Here is a 19,578-nt window from a genome sequence, read left to right on the forward strand (position 1 = left end):
TTTATTTTATTTTATTTTTTTTTGTCAGACAAACACATTGATTTCTGGACCACAGTAGAGGATGGAAACCTTTCACAAACTTATTTATTTGAAAATACAAATATAAAATTATACTTTCCACATCTGTGATGTGAGAGACTGCCATCCACATAGTAATTTTTTACAACAGGGCTTTAAGAAAGCCACACACAAAGACCTGAAAGATGCTTGAGATATATATATATAGATACATATATATGTATATATATAAAAAAAATACTCACTACCAAAGTTGTCATCAGTTTCATACTAAAGTATAAAAGTAAGGGTGAGGTCAGCCACAGTGCTAGGGAAAGTTTTATTTAGATACATTGATGTCCACATGAAACGCTTAGACTTGCATCCTATTACATATGGAATTCCGAGTTTACAATACACCATGAACGGCAGATTGGCTAGCCCACGCTACTCAAGAGGACACTCACAGATTCCACACAGGATGGTACAGTATGTACAGAATACAGTAGCAGAGAGCCTCCTGGAAGGCTCTGAAACTTTTGTCTCTCAGTCCCCATCCCCCCCCCCCCCCCCCCCCCCCCCCCCGCACGCCCCTGCCTCCTGGAAACAAACTCTTGTCCGAGACAATACATTCTGATCATTTGATAGCCAAGTGTTTGGATTAAGGTTGCTTCCCCAGAGGGGTGGGTTCTACGTATATATTTTTGTTTTAGTTTACTTACTTTTTTTTTTTTTTGGTTAAAAAAAAAAAAAGAAAGAAAAAGAAAACAAACATATACAGTATTAAAGTATTGCTTAACGTACAGCGTCTCCTTGTGTAGTGTCGGTGCCCAGGACCGGGCTGAGCTGACTTCTGCTTCTTTTCTGTTTGGAGCAGGGGGATGGGGGAAGCCTGCCAGCATCTCTCTTCCATGTGCTTGCCTGCATCTGTCCCTCTGCTCTCAACACCCCCCACCCTGCTTCAGCCTTCCTTGGCAGGTAGCCTGGCTTGTGGAGCACATTAGAGAAAGCAAAAAACTCTTCCCTGCCCCACCCAACCCCCCAGCCTCCCTCTGTCCCTGCGCGCCACTCCCAACTGATAAAGAGAAGTATGTTAGTGTTTCTTTTGTAAACAATTTCATATGCAATATAATACAGAAAGCATGGCTGACCTTCAATAAAAAAAATATAGTAAACTATATTGCTTTATTCTTGATTATGCTGCAGTGAGTGAATGGCAGAATGAAGCAGTGTGGTGGGGTGGTGGCTAAGTCCCTAGCCCTCGTTTGCACTAAAGATCAAAATAGGTTTTGCTTTTCTATTTGGAACCAAAAAAAGAAAAAAAAAAATTTTTTTTAATCCCCAAATGAAAAGAGAACCAAAAAAAAAAAAAAAAAAAGCCCAAGAAACAAAACAAAATTGAAAACAAAAACTGAACACCTTTCAGGTCATTAGAACCAACAATTACCCAATGATTTTTATACTAGTCTAGCAAGATGTGTGTAACATTCACTGGCTGTGAATTGCTGTGCAGTGAAACATTAAATCGACAGCAATAGAGCCATGCTACCTTAAAGTCCAAGCTACGAGTTCAAATTAAGATGAAGGTTATGAAGGATAGGAACATAAAGGCCTGTTGGGACTTCGTTTGAATCAAGCCGATGAGCGACTGGGATAGAGAGCGAGGCTGTTTGGTTTTCCCAGTGGGTGTGAGGAAGGCCACAAGCCAGGTGGGTGGAAGCTCCTGGAGAGGAGACCTGGAACTTGGTCGTCCCCACCAACTCCACGTCCAGGTAGAACCAGGAATGGGTCCAGGAGCTTACGCAACTCACTCTCCTCTGTGTGGGAGGAGAGGAGTTTGGGGGCCCCAGGCAGATGGATCTAGAAGCCAGAAAGTCACCCGGTGGCTACTTTATGATTCCGGGGAAAAGCCATCAGCCAAGAGGGTTTCTCCCCCAGGGAAGGTGAAAGGTAGTTCCCATGTTCGCCACTGAGCTTAACTGAAACAAAGACAAGGCTGAACGTCAGTGCTAAAATAATTTACAAAAATCTTCCAAAATGGACTTCTAGATGAGTGGGGGACTAACGTGAACCTTAACCTAGGTAGCCACATTAAAACATATCAGATTTCCACGAGATTTGTGCTATGGGCTACTGGGTCTCTTCAAAAGGTATTATAAACATCTAAAACATATTCACACAGATTATCAATTTCTTCTGAGCATTCTTAAAAAAATATTTTTTCTCTTAGTAAAATCATTTTAATATACCATGCCTTCCTCTTTTAAAAAATAAATTAAAAAAATCCAGTTTTGCATATCTAGCGTTAGCATTTAAGGTAGTATGGCACACCCCTTCACAGCTGGGGGGTGGGGTGGGAATCTACAAAACGCCGTAGAGTCTACCGGCATCTGAACATCGTGAGACCTTGGGTTAGCTGAAACCACATCAGATCAGCAGAAATAAAATTAAAACTTGAAATTGAAAAACAAAATGAAAGGAAAAAACTGCCCCCAAATTATTAGCATTTTTTTCATAAATAAGAGAAAGTTCTATCCTTACTGGTCCTAAATCTGAATAACTATGTCTAATTTTTTTAAACCTTAATTACCTTATACCTATCAATATGTACTAGAAGAAAGAGGAGAAAAAAAGTCACTACACTAGTACCAGGACAGCACGCTTACAAGATAGCCATTTTATACATTATTAACAGACAATGATCAACAAAGAGTCTTCTATGAGGTGATGGGGGATGCAGAGAAAGGAAGGGTAGTACAGTACATCATCAACATGGACAAAATAGTAATTAAATTCCCTAGTCTAGACACTGAATTTCTGGGAATTTATTGTCTCTTTTTTTTTTCTTATTTTGTTTTTTTTTTAAATAAAACTTCTATTTTGTTATTTTATTACTTGAACAAGTTTTGATGTTTTAAAAGCGCCCAGCATTTTACTTAGCCTGGTTGTTTGGAAATAAAAAAAGAAAGAAAAACAAACAAAAAAAAACCCCTCACCAAACAACCTAACATTTTATTGGAAAAAACAAAGAACGTGATTTTTTTTTTAAAAAAATGTTGCTGTTTAATTAAAATTGAAAAAGGCTTTTTTTCTTTCTTTCTGAGTTAGCATTTTGGAGCCTTTTGCTTGAAGATGATTTTACCCTACCATGTCTGTGAATGTCTACATTAGTCTACTTTGTTAGTAAAATTTATAAAAATAGGAGTGCAGCAGCTCTTTATAATAAATGTCGCATTCAGTGTCTCATACTGGCTGTGCCTTAAGTACCAAATTTATAAACGTAACAATTTAAAAAATATTAATAAAACGTCAATATCACATTTTAAAAAAGAAAAAAATATATATCCACACTACAATATGTTTTAATGCCATCTATTGAGTTGTACTTCTATAGTTGCTGTTGCCGACCTATGACCAACATTAAAAAAAAGTTAAATTAAAAAATATCCTTCATCATAAGTATCTTTCCCCATCTGAGGACCATATATTATAACAGCCAAATGTTCAACATGTGCAAACAGGAAACGGTCAGTTTTTCCCACCAGTCACAGTGCAGCGATGTTTATACTTTTTATTTTTTTAAATTCTGTTTACATCTACAATAAATTAAAAAAAAATTCTTCCATAGCCTCTCTGGTGATACTTGCAGCACTGAGGTATTAAAAAAAAAAAAAAAAAAAGAAACAAAACCGAAAGATTGCTTTCCTAATTGGTAAATAGAAAGTGAATGGAGAAAAGGTTTCATTAATGCAGGCTTATCCACTCCTGGCCCACGGGCCCCCAGAGCTGGGGGCAGATGGGGAACAGGGGAAGAAGAGAGGCAAAGTGTCCTAGGGACCTTTGGAGGTGCTGAAATGATTGGACGATAGAAAATGATCAAATATTTAAAAATTAAGACTGAAAAAGAATGTCCCCCCACCCCGCCCCACCCAAGCCAAACAGGTGTGCTTTGAAACATTAAATATGTTAAATATTAAAATTGTAGCTTTGTTTTTAAAAAACGTCTTGGGAAAAGCAGTTTTTCATATTTTAAATAAAAATCTAACTAGACGGTAACGTTGGAAGCTGTGCACAGACGAGAGGTTAATATGCTGGTATGACACTAATACAGTTCTTAGGTCTATCACACAGACAAGAGGAGCTAACCAGTGTTCTAACTTGTCGTGGGGTCGGCCTGGCAGCTGGGTGTTCTTCGGTCTCAGTCACTGACTTGGTTTATTGTTACTCCCCTCCTCCATCCACAGAGCATCAAACTGCCGGGGACCGACTCCCTCACAAAAATATTTTTGATTCTCTCTTTCTTAATAGTTTCTATGTAGTTAATGGAATTGTATTTACAACATTTCTTTTTTTAGAATTCACAACTGCAAAAAACCTTATAATATCACCTCTTTCAACAGAAAAAAAGCACTTATAGAAAAGGAGGACACTCAAAACATCGTCGTCCTTACCTTATTGCCGAAAATAGATAGGTTAACAAAGAGACAGCACAAAAAAGAACCGCTATAGTCTGTTAATTAGCCTACTACATCTCACTTCTTACACAATGCAAAGTAGAAAGTTGACGCCCACCTCCCGTTCCATATTTCACAACCTCGCTTCTGTGTGTGCTCAAATTCCACCTGAAAATTCATACAGTCTCAGAATTGGTACCAAAATATTGAGAGTAATATTACCATCTCAGCATCCTTGAAAAGTGAGAACAGAATTAAAACAAGCAAAAAAAATTTTTTTTAAGAAAAAAATAATACCTTAATATAACAATTATACTATGGTTAGCTTTTAACTAGATATTAAAGCTATATGACTACTGCACTAAGTCAAAATCACTACCAAATGTGATCTGAAGAGATTTAAAAGGAGAAGGGGGAAGAGAGAAGAGGGAGGGAAACCATCAAGAAAAACAAAAATAAAACAAAACCAAAATCATGGGATATATACACATTTAAAAGCTGTTGTCTTATATTACAGCAGATTCATGAGATGATGAGATGCAGTCAACCCTCGATCCGAAGTGAGCCATCTCTGGTTGGGATGGGGAGTGAGGCTGGTGGGGGAACAGGTCTGATGACATCACCTAAACAAAGGGCCACTCAGAAACTTCGCCCAGTCTTGCCTGGACATCCAGGTATGCTCTGCAGGGTATAGAAGGTCGAGGGTGTCCAGAAGAGAACAAAAAGTGGGGGTGGGAGAAGAAAGAAGAAATGTCAGGCAAGCATACCATTTACTCCAACTTTTTATTTTTTATCTTTTTCCCATTTCTTTTTTTTTTAACATCTTTATTGGAGTATAATTGCTTTACCATGTTGTCTTAGCTTCTGCTGCACAAAAAAATGAATCAGCTATATGTATACATATATCCCTATATCCCCTCCCTCTTGAGTCTCCCTCCCACCCTCCCTATCCCACCCCTCTAGGTGGTCACAAAGCACCGAGCTGATCTCCCTGTGCGATGCGGCTGCTTCTCACTAGCTATCTATTTTACATTTGGTAGTGTATATATGTCCATGCTACTCTCTCACTTCGTCCCAGCTTAACTAGAGCTTTCAAAGTATGGCTACATTGGGCTACTGAGGACATTGGAAAATGGCCAGGCTAACCGCTGACTGGGGTCACAGCCTGAGCTGTGTCATCGGAGCCACGCCTGCTGCTGGGGAGAGGGCAGCTCTGGTTAAGCTTCTGTTTTCAAAGCTTAATGTTTAAAAACTTCTGTCTTTATGAGATACCCATCAATGACTGTCAATAACTGAAAATGCTAATTTCTACTAAAAAAAATCCTATTACATACCAAAGACTCAAGGTCAGGACACATAAAAACATTCACAACAAATAACCAGCTTTGGTTCTAGGAAATAAAAACAGGCCCGGGATTCACAGACTTGCCAATCGAATCTGCCTGAATGACTGTGAGCCTGGGCCCCTCCTTCATGGATGGTACCAAATGTCTGAGGGTCACCTCTATTGGGGACAAAGTGTGTGTTTTGGTGCGGCCATGTGACTCGATTGGCCCACTTAATCACTTTGGAGGGGGCAGGTGGTTACCTCCACTCTCATCTATTCCATCCTTCTGAGTCCTAAAGGTGGATGAGGGAGGCTGCGCTGGGGGCAGCCTCGGCCCTCCCCCGACCCCCATGGACACGCTGCAGAGGCCTTGGAGGGTGTGGGGAGGAGATGGGAGGAAACCTACACCACCCTCCACTTCCAGGGGAGGGAGGGAAGAAGCGCTGGTAGTTGTTCAATCCCCTCATCAACTGATTCTACAAAGGGCTGGTGCCACTTTCCATCCCCAACGTTCTCGGGTACATCAGTCTGCCTTGCTCTCAGAGGAATCTTAGTTCCCTTGGGGCCCCCAGACCCAGCTTAATTAGTCGTGAGTAGCTCTCCTTCACACTGTTAGTGGCCTCTGGCTCCGGCCGGCCAGCGATGGCTGGGTCAGTGCTGGAAGGGAAGTGTAGGCGAGGGGTGGGGAGAATTCACACACGGGGTTTATTTGGTTAAGAGAGGCAGTTGCGTTAGTTGAGGTGATTCCTTAGCAGCAATATTAGAGAAATTCAAGAGATTTATGGAGCTCAGCTCCACCTGGTCCCCCAGCTGGGCCCACCCTGCTGAGTCCTGGCTGGCTCAGGGGCCCGAAGCAGCCCTCTACACGAGGGGCATCCTGCTGACTGCAAACCAAAGTGGCAAATCCATCTCCGGCCTCGTTCCTTTACGTCCCAGCTCCTGGAGTGAAAGGCGTTCACACCCCAGCTGGGATTCTATGAGTGGGACCCATTCCCAGGCCTTGGCTGTCGCCCTCTCTCTTCCAAAGAAACAGACTCATGTCTCAAGACTTCAGACTAACTCGCTAACACGGGTCACGTTTAGCTCTCGCGAGAGAACCGCTCTCCTTGGTGCGCTTCCCGAGAATGATGGATACTCATTTTCAATGAGAACGTGGCAAGAGGCTCCCTCACTGACTGCCCCAACCTCCCCTCTCCTCCACTCCACCCCTTCCATATCCCCATCAAAGTGATTTAAAAAATGTTTAATTAACTTGAGCTCAGTTTAAAAGGTTAGGAAACTGGCAGGGATCCAAATCCACGTAACGCAGGTGATGTCGTTAATTTAATTTGCTTTTCGTGCGGTAATCTGGATAATTACTCAGCAGTTACTGGCAAAAATGTTTTCTTTTCGCTAAAAGATGGAGTCTGGCTGTTTGACTGCATGAGCCCCACTGGCCGAGCCCAGCGAGCTCTGGGGAGCTGAAAGGGCCCAGCAACCCACAAGGCCAGCTCGCAGGATCCTGCCCGCCCTCCCACCTCCAGGCCTGGCAGAAGCCCAGCGGTTCCCTGCCTCCGTCCCCCTGGGACGGGCACAGCACAAAATCTCCTTCCAGTTTCCCATACTCTTGATTGTATTTCAAGACAGAGAAAGATGAGGGGTGGGAAAGATAAAGAAAAGGAATCAAAAGAACCAAAGAAAAAAAGTGGGGTCATGCTTTAAGCTGGAGGAGGGATGAGAGATTAAAAGACTGGATTGTTTTGCCCCCCACCCCCCTGAAAAGGGGTCCAGAAAGAGGAAGGAGAGATGTGGACGTGAGGAGACCAGGGCCGTGCGTACTTGCATGCCCAGGGCGCATACATGTACGGACACGCCCAGCAGGCGAGACACGTGGCAGAGAAGGTAATACCTCAGAGTGAGATGGCAACGAAAGCACCTGCTCAATGGTATCCATTTGTAAAGGCCGTTGCAATCAAAGGTCCCTAAAATTGCACAATTGTTAAGGTCATCAGCACACTATACATGGGAACAGATTGTCATATTCTGGGAAAGGAAATTATCTCTAGGACTAGACTGTGGTTGCCAGCATGAATATGTAATTCTGAGACACCGTGCCACGAGGGACCAGAATGACATCCTTCCCGGCCCCGACTCCCCACCCCCGGCCTGTCCGCTCACCCAGGGGAAAATTGAGAGCCAGATTCACAGGGGTGGGTGGGTGATAGGAAAGGGGGGCTTGCGCCGAAAACGATGGGCACTGTTGCCCTGAGCCCCAGCGAGCAAAGATAACAGTGTCTCTGTCCACAGTCCCAACGGCTCCAGCTGGGGAGAAAGCAAGGCCCGTGCAGACCAAACGTGACGATGTGCTTATTTCAGAAACCATCACAGCACACAGGTCAGAGACCGAGGTTTTCATGAACAAATAGGGTCTGTGTTTCTGGGCACCGACAATGGAAATGAGCTGTGTTCTACGTGGTGACAGACGGTCTCCCAAACTGATGCAGCTCTAAGCTGAATACTACTACTCTGGATCTGGTACTACAGCTGATCCGAGGGGATTTGACTTATCAAACTACTGCCTTAAGTGATATTGGCTCGGGAGTGGGATTGAACAAGGACCCGGACCGCACAGGCCTGGGATGGCAGAAGCGTGTGTGTGTGTTTGTGTGTGTGTGAGTGTGAGTGTGTGGAGAGTGTGTGTGCATGCATGAGAGTGCACAGACGTGCGTTTGAGGTGGGGATGGAGGACTTCTAACACCAGGGTCAGGGACGGGCTGCCCTGGTGCCCAGACCGTCTGCCCTTGTTCTGTTCTCCCCAGCACAGCTCGGGAGGCAGGGCTCTCCCGACAGGGACATGACCTGGGACAGCAGACACTCCCACCTCAGCTCAAAATCAAACTGACTCCAAGATGGTGAGGTTGGCCGATTTTCTGTTTTCCAAATGGAAGGGACAAGCGAGTAAGTGGGCTCAGGCACATTCATGCTCACACACACTGCGAGGGGGAAGAACAATACAATCTGAAAACAGCATGCAAATCTGTTAAGCAAATTTCCATTGCCTGGATTAGTGAGATTATAGAACCACAGAGCATTACAAATATCAAATGCATCTGGCCTTCGGGGGCAGGCGCAGCTACAGAACGCAAATGGGAACTTATTGGAACCTGGAAACTGTAAGAAACATTAGCGGAGGAAACCTCCTGGGACAGGGCTTGCACCCCACGCTATGTCCCAGGCCCCGGCGCTGCCCCTGGACCTCGGGTGGTGACCCTCCCGACTAAGCTGCTACCCTGTGGGGCGGGTCCGTAGCTCCAACGTCCCGGCGCACCTGAGTCTCCAGGAGGCCGGGATCGAGGAGAGGGGGCTGATACTGAGGCTCTACTGTGAGCCAGCAGCTGACATATCCTGTTTCCATTTATTCTCTCACAGTCTTTTGAGGGAGGAACACTTATACTCGTTTGACAGCCAGGGAAGCAGAGGATTATATACGTGGCTCAAGGTTGCATGGGCTGGACGTGCTGGAGTGGTGATCTGAACCTGACCTGCCCACACTCCCTCCACTCACCCGTGGCTGCACACCGTGCCTGACCCCCAGGTGCTCAGGAAGCACCTAAACGAAGAAGCTTCAGCCCTGGATGGCTGACGTGATGCGGATGGGGGCCCGCTGCCCTCTCCTGGCCTCCCACCTCTGGGCTTTTCTGGCACACCCGCCCCGGGGTGCCACAGGACATGGGCAGGAAGGTACTTACAGCTATGCCGTGGCCGAAGCCTGAGCCCGGCTGTGGGCTGGCCGCACTTATGTAATTCCCCACTCCGGAGTCCTGGCTGGCAGGGCCGTAGAGATCGGCGACAGGTCCTGGGCTGTTGGCCCCCGGGAAGCCTCCGGGCCGCGCCGGGTTGGAGCCTGCCGGGGAAGCGGGCGCGCCAAAATTCGGTTGAGCACTGTAGCTATTCAGGACTGGTGTGCAGAGAATAGAGCTGGGTATGAGGCCAGAAGCCACGCATGCACCGGTCATTACAAGCCAAACACTCCAGAAAAACAGCTGAGGCCCAACTTCTAACACTGAACCAAGGCCATGCGAAGACATCAGCAGGGACTCAAGAATACTCAGCCCAGGCTACTACTAAGAAGCTCGGAGCTCCAAAAATAGAGAGAAGAAAAAAACAATCATTCAACACACTACGGCAACCAACCGGAGGTGCTTCACTGCCCACCAAATTATCACAATAGAAATAGAGGTATATATGGAAGAGAGAGAGAGAAAGAGTTTTTTTTTTTTTCCACATCTGAATTGATGCTCATGCAGTCTTGTCTAGATCTGGGCACGTTGAGACAGCATTCACATCCCATGCAAACTACAAAGGAACTAGTTTTAGACTACACATTGTGTTAATATTGATATTAAAATGTAACAGGAAACGAAGCAATTTGTGTCCAGGAAAAAAAAAATCTTTGGGGAGGGGATTTTTGATTTGCTTTTTCTTTCACTTTTTCTTTTTTGGTTTGTTTTTGGATCCATTAAATGACAAATTTGTTTTAAACAAAAAAAAGACAAAAAAGATCTTCAGCGCCCCTTCCCCCCACCAACCACTTCCCCCCTCCCCACTGGCTACTCCCTCCCTGCCCACCCCTCCCATTTATATCCCTGTATGAACGTCATCAATACTGAACGTGGTCGGAGGATGGGATATGTCATGGAAAATTTGGGCATCTTAACATAACAGTAATGATGGTGGCAGAGGGTTCCCTTCTGGGGTGGAGAGCTGGGGATGGAGGGAGGGGATGGGGTGGGGATGGCGAAGCTGGAGGCTCTGGGGCCGAAGCTGAGTGAATGCCAATGATTCTACCGGACACCCACACACTCACCTCCTGCAGTAGAAGGAAAGGGGGGATTTAAACTTTTTTTTTCCTTTCGTTTAAAAAAAAAAGACAAGTATGAATTCAGAGCATACTGACTGAACCAATTTATCACTAAAGCATATCTGACCGAAATGTCTGCTTTCTGTTGGTTATCTCCAGATATAGACTCCAGACAGGAAAAGAGCTAGGAATGTACCTTTGCTACAGAGAGATGGGACTTCACACCCACAGACGCTGAGCGTGGCAGTGCGGAGGGGCCCGTGGGAGGAGACACTGCCTCGGGCTCCCTCCCTTAGCCTCCCCCAAATTCCATCATTCCCTCCCCAGCAAGGGCCACAGCCTGTCAACCAGGTTCATTTTGTCTCATCTTCATGTCCCCTTAGTAGCTTAAACTTTTTCTTTTCCCTAATGGAAAAAAAAATTTTTTTTTTTAACTGTAAAAATAAGTTCTCATTGATTTTTAAAGCTCAAGGTGAGTCTGGGGCTGGCCAGTTCTGGGCTACAACTAACCCATCTCAAAGAACCAGACAATCTGGCTTCCACGCATTTCCATGGCTCCCAGGGGCTGCTCCTCCCAACAGCCTTCTCCCTCCTGCCCCCCTCGGCACTTCCCTCTGCCCTGTGGCCACCCGCCCTCAGTGGCAGAAGGGAAGAACATCTGCAAGTCTGCTCTGGGCCATGGCCTTGCCCCGCGGACCTGTGGTTGGAGCCCCTTACTTCTGGGCGGGGGGACTGAAGAGCCAGACGTGGAATTGATTTCTACCCACTTGTTGCCGGGATGGGAAGAGACCGAAGATGCACTCCAGCCAGGCCAGCTGGAGACTGGGACGGGACACGAAGATGCAAAGGGGGGCAAGCCAAGCTGGGCCTGGCTCTCGACTCAGCAGAGAAAAGGCAAGCTGCTACCTTGGGATGCCCTCTAGGGCAGGAGGCCCCAAGCTCAGGCCCCTTGGAAGCTGTGCTGAGAAAGGAAGAAACTGGCCGATGGGAAGAACAGGTTAAAGAGAAAAGAAATCACAGAGGCTTTGAGCAAGTGAGTTGCTCATTTGGGAAGGCACCGGCAGACAAAGGGGACGGGATTTTTGAATACAGATTAAACTTGCAGATAACGTTTGGCCTTGCTCACTCACGGAGGCTAGCAACAAGCTGCGAGATTCAAAAGGCAGCATTCTCTCGGTCTCACACACTTTCTTCCTCCGGGCTAGGAAAACTGAGGGAGCTCAGACAGCAGACTCCTGGTTCACCCAGGCAGCTGACCCCGCTCCTATACCAAGTAACCAACAAAGTATCCAGCTGGCTCTGTTTCAGGGTGGAGAGCAGGGGTGTGGGCAGTGGGCCACGGTGCAAGATAGGAAGACTTTTTGACCCCTTTCTCCTGTGTCCAGATGAGGATCCAGGAGGACAGTGGGCAGGCCCACCTATCTAGAAGCCAGGGAGAAGGGACGTCTCCATCTTGGCTTCTTCCAGCAGGGGGAGGGCCATCCAGAGACTAATCCAGCCAGTGGAGGCAGCCTGGGAGACAGGAGGCGGCATGTCCTGAAACACGCCCCTCCGGAGGCTTAGAAGACAGGAGGGCTGGTGGTATTTGCCCAGCCCCCGGCTACCTCTCACGAGCCTGTGTGCCCAGGAGGCCTGCAGCTTGAGAGTTGGCCTGAAGGGAATTTCACAGTAAGCAGCTCTTCTTAGGCCTACGTTGCCCCTCCCCTCTCAGTCCTCTTCCATCAAATGACACCAGTATCACGGTTGAGAAGGCACTGTATTAAAATGCAGCTCTAAAACCCCAAGTCTCGCGTGAATAGACACTTGCCCTCCTAATGCCGGAGCCCCAGCTCAGAGTCACCCTGCAGACAGTCCCCAGCCAAGGGTGAAGGATCAGGCTGTGGGTTCCCGCCGAGGGTGCAGCTGGCAGGCAAGAAGCACCTGGTCCTGGGCTGGTCCTTTCTCTCTAGGCTTCTGGACAGTGGATGCTGCACCCTCAAAGGCTGAGGGCATGGAGGGGCCGGGTCTTTGGGCCCCTTGGTCAATGACTCCCTCTTTCTCTGTGGGCGGAAGACCCAGGCTCCAGAAAGCATGTTAACAAGCCAATGGGGTGGCCCGAACCCACGATCTCCGGGAATGCTCTACCCAGCAGCGGCTCTGCTGCTCGGGAAGAAAGGGGCAGGGCACTGCGCACGCCAGCGTGCCGGCGGCTGTTCCCGCTGTCTGATGGTGGGAAGGCATTAGGGACAAAGCGATTTTCTTCTTTCAGGAGGTTCGCACTGCACACTGGCTGGTTACACAGTAAAGGAGGAGGCCCTCCCCTCCAAGCTGTGACCTTGAGAGGAGAGGCAGGGGGAGAAGCACGACTCTGAGCCCCTGACCTAAGGGTGCTTTCTGTTCCAGTCACCCCTCAGTCAATTTTCAATGGTCTGTCTCCTTGGAGGTTGCCTCCAGGCTCATTTTGAGGGGCCAGAAATGTCCCACAGGCCAGGATCAGTTCAGGAAGAGGGGATGGGACATTATTCTTAACGGGCAAGGACGCCTGTCTCCTGCTCAGCTAGGGGGTGTGTGTGGGGGGGATGGGGAGGGAGGGAGGGGTCTCAGTATGTGCTGCTGAATAAACAGTGCTGAGATTTATACATCGGACGTTCTGACTCCTGTCCCAGAGGAGGACAGTGTCCTGCGAACACCCTGGCGTTTTTGCAGCAGAAGCTGTGAGTGCCAAGTGGCCTTGGGCGAGCCCGGGGCCAAGCTGCAGTCTGGGGGCTTGCTGTGAGGGAGCAGGGTCACTTTCCCATCGGCTGCTCTGGGCAGCGCCCACAGCGGTGGTTTAATACTGGGCAGGCTCCTCTTTACGCCTCGCCCTGTCCCCCAGCATCCTCTGGACTTTCTGGGTCCAGGCAGCAGCTATACTCAGGGAGGCAGCTATGGTGCAGAGAAAGGGAACACTGGACTTGGAGTCAGAAGACCTGAGTGTGACCCTGGCCCTGACCTCTGGCTACACGCCTGAGTGTCAGCCCCTCACCGGTTGGAGTCCTCACCTGCGACACGTGAGTGCTGCCTGCCCTACTCAGCCTGACTCTCCGTGGGCTGTGGCGAAAACGCAAAAGAGACGGTGCTCTGGAACTTGTCGAGTACAAAACGAACACACCTATATTTGACACAGCTGTCTATGCAGAGCCCAACAAGACAGGTACCATACGCAGATTTAGGAAAATCTGATGTAGGAGAGTACAACTCACTGGCCATACAAATCGGGAAGTGATTCCCAAAAGGCTCTATTTCATCCACCTGGTGCACTTAATCACCTTGGACCTGATGCAAGGACCTGGGGACTGGGGGCAGGAGAGTGAGGACACTATGTCCAGAGGCCAGCGAGGGAAACGCGTTGGCATTAAATCTGGAGGTACTTCGCATCAGATAAAAGGAGGAACTTCCTGCCTATCAAGGGAAGAAAACACCTTCATGGCTGACCCAGGAAAGCCATCCAGAGACCTTATCCAAGGCCTGTCCTGCGGGCTCAGACGCTCACCTGCAGGGGCTGGACCCGAAGCTCGTGGGCCCCTCGGGGTTTCACGGCAAACCCAGGAGACGCCTGCCTTATGGAGGGCTTACAGTCAGCATGTGGTTCTGCCCAGCTGCCGTCAGAAGGCGCCGGGCTGAGGGTGGAATTCGTCACCGAGGGTGGGGAAGTTGTGGGGGAGGGCAGTGAGAATCAGGACTCACTGTAGGTCTAGGAAAGGTATGGAAGTCCCAGTACTTCTGTATGATCCCAAAGTGATGCCACTGGACCTGGGGCAGAAAGCTAGGGCCCAGGGCTCTAAGGGGGGGGCACCCCTGGGAGGGCGCCTCTGGCTCTAAGGCTTGGAAAGTAGGTTATTACTGATCCAGAGAAAGGAACTGTTTCCAAAGTCTTTTCCAGATGAGCTCAGGCCACATATCTGGGACCAGCCAGGGCCCTGCCAAGTCCCAGCCTTAGGCCTGGGTCCTCGTTTCGTGGGTCTCACGTTTCGCCAAAAGGCAGGGCCAGCCCTCGAGACAATTTCAATCATCTTCTTGGTGAATTATGTGTTGCTGCCAGCTTTAATCTCAGGAGGGGGCCTCGAGGCCCCCAGGACATTTCTGGGACAGAGTGTGTCCTGCTCACAAGGCAAATGCAGGTGGTGGGCCCGTCTCCAGCAAGCCCAGCTCAGAAGGTAACCTGCTGCCCAGCAGAACTCATTATGCCTCCCACAGGGACAAGGGAGGGGAGTCTGGTCTGGGCTGACGGTGTCGTGGCCCCGTTCCCAACCCCCAGCTCCCGCGGAATGGAGGACCCGGAGCATAAGCCGGTGTGATATTCTTCGAGGGCAGGGCTGCAGTTAACTCATCGCACTAGATTTTAGGGGTTTTTGTTTGTTTTAGAGAATTTAAAGAAAGCGACTGAAAAAGGAATGAGTAGAGGGGCTCTGCTGATAGGCTGATGCCAGAGAAAAGAGGCCAGAGTCACCGCCCCTCCGACACTCACCTTGTCTATATCATGCTTCTCTCCGCCCGGATTAAAACTCCACAGCAGCAGAGCCTGTGTCTCATGTCAGCAAGGGACCCCTCAAGGCGGGGGGCGTGTGGAAGGAGGGGACTCTCCGGGTTCTCACAGGACCCTGTGTTCTCCAGGGCAAGAGCAAGCTGCCCGATTCCCCTACGACACGGGGGGCCCAGTGGATGCTGGGTCCATAATGCCAGGTGGCCGTCAGAAGCGGAGACCTGCCTCTGAACAGCCCCTCTCCTTGCTGGGGGGCTCTGAAGAACAGCAGCCAGGCAGCCGAGGCCTTCCTTGAAACAGAGTTGACGGCCCCAGTCTGCAGCCTCACTGTGCCCTCTGGAAGGCGTGCCCACTGTAAATTAATGCAGGTGGTCTGATGGGAAAGGTCAGCCTGAAAAGATACACCTGCTTCTGATAACGGAAGGAGAAACCCTCAGCTGTGAATTACCAGCAGGGCAAGGAGGGAATTGCATCCAGCAGTCTGCCAGGCCACTGCGTCCCAGGGATCCTGGCTCAAACTTTCCCCCTAGAGCTTAGCCTGGAGGTGGCAGAGGGAGATAGAGAGGGCCAGCAGTTACATCTAACCTGGGAAAACTGTATGACACTCTCAATTTAAGTCAAATCAGTTCAGGGACCCAGAAGCAGGGACAATCAATTTTATATACAACATTTTTTTTTTTTTTTTAAGCTCTGCTGAAATTCAAGCTATTTCAGAAGGCAAGGAGAAGACATACTTTAAAACTGGGGGAGGCTTGAGAGAGCAATGTGATGGTATTTCTTTCTCCCTGTCTCCATATACAAACCAGTATATTACTAAGAAGGACAAACTCGGCCTGGTATCAACAAGTCTGGAGACGCCTGGATCATCATAAATACCGCACAGGACACATGCAGAGTGTCAGCTCATTCACTGGGCGGAGGGAGTCGGCGTCACAAACATCCCGACTGTCGGTTTCAGTGGTGGCAATCTTAGAAGACTGCAGTTTCTGCTTGTTTGCTCAACACCTAGCCTGCTTCAGACTACGGAGGTCAGTGTAGATGTCCGTTGGTTAGTGCTGGCCTATCTTAAGTGGGGAATTGATGGACAGTGGAACCTAAGACTTGGGACTCATTATTTTGTAGAATGGTCTCAGCTTCCAGTCAAATCACATCCCCTAAAGAGATAACTTCACTGCTGGTCGGCTCCAAAACCCTCACATCCTGGGTTACTAGTGAACCGGGATACTCAACTACCACTCAGGTCAGTGTGAGCAGGCAGCCCCAAGCACCCGCAGAGGACCTATATCCGAGGAGGGCTTTGTGGCCGGTACTTTATACTTTCTCTTGTTGTACAATCTCAGCAGAAAACATCTCATTCTCTTTCCATCTCGATGCTTTTTTCTTATCAGCCCTGATTCGGGTGTGGGTGTGTCTCTTCCAACCAAAGGACTAGGCTGCGTTAGTCGGGATGGAGGGAAGGGGGAGGAAGGGGGTCAGTGGCTGGCTACCATCTGCTCACGGGGTAAATTCTGGGGATGCAGTAGCCTTGAGTGGGCCTGGGCCCGATGGCCAAAGAAACCAAGCTTTTGTCATGAGGGCAAAGAACGAACTTTCTGGGGCCACCATCAGGTTCTTGTTTCTCCCAGACCCCAGGGGTCTTGGGGGACTGACCTTGTTTGCATGTTCTAAGGAAGAAGGGGGAGAGGGGCCCCAGGGAAGGAAAGGCCACGACGTGAGTCCCTAGGGCCGAGGTGGTACTCGCTCTGCCAGTGTGAACTGTCTGCCCGGCTGCAGCAGCTTCCCCAAGGAAGGGACCCCAGGGGCCGCTCCAGCTCAGGCCACAGGAGTGAACGCAAGGTGGTGATCCTGATTCCTCTGGGATACAAAGCAGCCTTTCAACAACACTTCCGCCCTGAGCCTCTCAAGCGCTTCAGAAGACGAGGGAAAGTCAACCCCAGAGACAAATGTTTATGGTTTGACTGAAGCAGGCGGTGGGTGTTTTAACACTCACATCCTGCTGCCTCTTCCCTAAATTAACTGGTTTCAGATTCCAGGCCCACACAGGTTAGAATGGGCAAGGAGTAGCACATGGGCGTTGCCAGAGCCTCCCATTCCAGCCCTCCCTGACCTGAGAATCAGAAGGAAAGGAGGTTAGGGGGTGTGCGGCCTGGGAAGGACTCCCTCTCTCTCTGTAGCAGTTCTGCTGCTCCTAGTTTAATCCTGAGAATCTGCCTGGCTGTGTTTTGCTCGGGTGACCCCCTGTGTCCCCAAGGCACACCCACCTCTTTATCTTTCCAAAAAAGAAACCAGTCTGGCTTCTCCCCGCATGGACCCAGGCGCCCCAGCCGTGCTGTGTGCGCTGGGCGTGCTCGCTTTCTAATTCTCACCCTGCCCGCCCCCCGCCAGAAGGGTCGGGTCCTTGCTTGTGTCTTGTAAGTGATTCCACTCACTGCAGCCCCAGCGTACACTTCCTTCACTGTAACTATTGTTAACAGAAAACGCTATGAAACCCAAGGCCAGAACCACATCCTTGTAGTATCCTCGGTCACGATGAAAAGCTCGGAAGGAATAGGTGATGCCCTGTCCCAGTTAGCAAAGGTGGGGCAGGGGAAAGCCTCATACTAGTTCAGGCAAAACGGGGTCTGGAGGCAAGGGGCACAGGGTTCTAGAAGCTGTGGTCTCTCGGGGTGCCAGGCTAGAAAAGGAACTAAGGTTCACTGAGCACCTACTGCGTGCCAGGCGCATTGGCAGGCGTTTAACACTGTCCTGTTCACGCTCCAAACAACTAGTAAGACGGGTTTTGTTGCCCTGGGGCTGCGGACAAGGAAACCGAGGGCTGGGGCCACGAGGGGATGTGTCCAGGGTCTCACAGTGCCTCAGACCGACTGAAACCAGCTCTCACTTGGTCTCCAGGCTACTCCCCCGGGCTGCTTTTTAAACCGAATCCCGCTGCCCAGCTGTCCTTCCTCGCATCAGAGTTTGACAAGGTTTCTTCTGTTTATTTGGATATTTCTTGGCCTCACAGAGGTCACAAAATCAAGGACAAGGAATCAAAGCGCCAATGTTGGAATGCCAGCTCCCGAGGGCATGGGTCTTGCTGCCCTTTCCAAATTGGGAGCTCCCTGGTGGCGGGGGTGTCTCCCCCATCAGACCGGGGGCTCCCTGAGGTTGGGCCATGCCTGCCACAGGAGACAGGGGTCAGCCTCTCACCTGAGGACTAGACCACCCTCCTCTGTGCCACATCCCAGAACAAGACCGGGCACGAAGCAGGCATGCGGCATCGCTGGGGTCAGGGGGAGGTGGAAAGGGCACTGCCAGAGAGAAAGGAAGCCCTCCCACCCTAGAAAGTGCAACCAGAGGGCTGGTCTCAGTCCCCGAAGACTCCAGTCTGCTGAGGGCTGTCCTGTGGGGAGCTGGCATGCCCTAGCACCCTCAGTACTTACTGCCTGATCACATTTCATGGAAACTCACTGTTTGGGGCTCCAGCAGCCAGGGGGTGGAGTGGGAAGGATGCCCAAGGGGCAGCCCCTTGAGGACCTGTACAAAAGGCTTTCCACTTGAGCAGCCCGTCTTTAATGATTATAAAGGCACAGGAGTTTAATCCATGTTTGATGTAAGCGCTAATAGCTCTGTGTCCTTGAAGTTCAAAGCGGGCGCATGCATGTCACTAATTGGCCAAGCATGGCGCCATTCGGCTCCCTCTCATGTTTCTAATTAGGTCTCTAATAACAAACAAACTCCGACCTTACCAAAAGGCCCCCATTCATCAGACAGTCAAGGAGGGTGGCTGCTTCCCTGTTTATGGTTGCTCCGGGCTGCTGGTTCTACGGGTACATGCTCTCAAGCTCAGCCAGGACAGGGCTGTCCTGGGGGGGGAGGTAGGAGAATCCATCTATGAGGACAAAGACCCCTTCAGCCCATCCTGGAGGGGTGGCTTTCCTGGCCCTGCCAGGAGGACCAGTGGTGGGCAGGAGGGGCCTGGGCTCCAAGGCTGCGGGCTAAGGATCCCCGACCCGCTCGTTAGAGGAGGCTGGGGTGAACCGTCTGGCTTGGCTCTATTTATCTGTCTCTGAGGTAGGGGGGCTGATGACAAAGTCACAGAGATGGCGTGAGGCTCCGTATCGAGCAAGAACCTGATGGTATTTGAGTCCATGGTTACAGGATGGACTTGCCTGGGGAGCTTTTAAGTAACGCTGAGGCCTGCCCACCGTGCCCCCCACCTCCCGCCATCCCCCTGTAGCTTCTGATTGGATGGGTCTACAGTGTGGCCTGGACACTAGGAATTTTAAGAACTCCCTAGGTGATTCTAACATGTGGCCAAGTTCAAGAACCACTGCGTTCGCCCCAGTTCCGCAGCTCATCGACGACAGCTATTAGCAGGTCCACCTTTATTAGTGAATACCATCCAGAATGCCAAACCCTAAAGGGTTAACCAACCACACACGAGGATGGATATCTGACTATAGGGTTTGTTTTGTTT

At 49.5% G+C, this 19,578-nt stretch overlaps 1 protein-coding gene across 5 annotated transcripts in view; it reads right to left on the reverse strand.

Moving 5' to 3' along the window:
- Positions 1-588: 588 nt before the first annotated feature.
- The window catches only part of MSI2 (musashi RNA binding protein 2), a 389,374-nt gene continuing 370,384 nt past the window's right edge, over positions 589-19,578 (reverse strand). For 2 of the 5 annotated variants that reach the window (XM_059997135.1, XM_059997134.1), the window contains 3 exons: positions 9,507-9,661; positions 7,667-7,739; positions 589-5,132 (listed from right to left, as the gene is read on the reverse strand). In XM_059997135.1, the coding sequence (XP_059853118.1) occupies positions 7,698-7,739; positions 9,507-9,661 (197 nt within the window). In that variant the 3' untranslated portion in view covers positions 589-5,132; positions 7,667-7,697. Of the gene's footprint in view, positions 5,133-7,666; positions 7,740-9,506; positions 9,716-19,578 lie in introns of all 5 variants that reach the window. The other 3 variants (XM_059997133.1, XM_059997131.1, XM_059997132.1) reach the window with 2 other exon arrangements.

Source organism: Delphinus delphis, chromosome 19 (genome assembly GCF_949987515.2).
Source record: "Delphinus delphis chromosome 19, mDelDel1.2, whole genome shotgun sequence".
In the NCBI taxonomy this organism is placed as follows: Eukaryota; Metazoa; Chordata; class Mammalia; order Artiodactyla; family Delphinidae; genus Delphinus; species Delphinus delphis.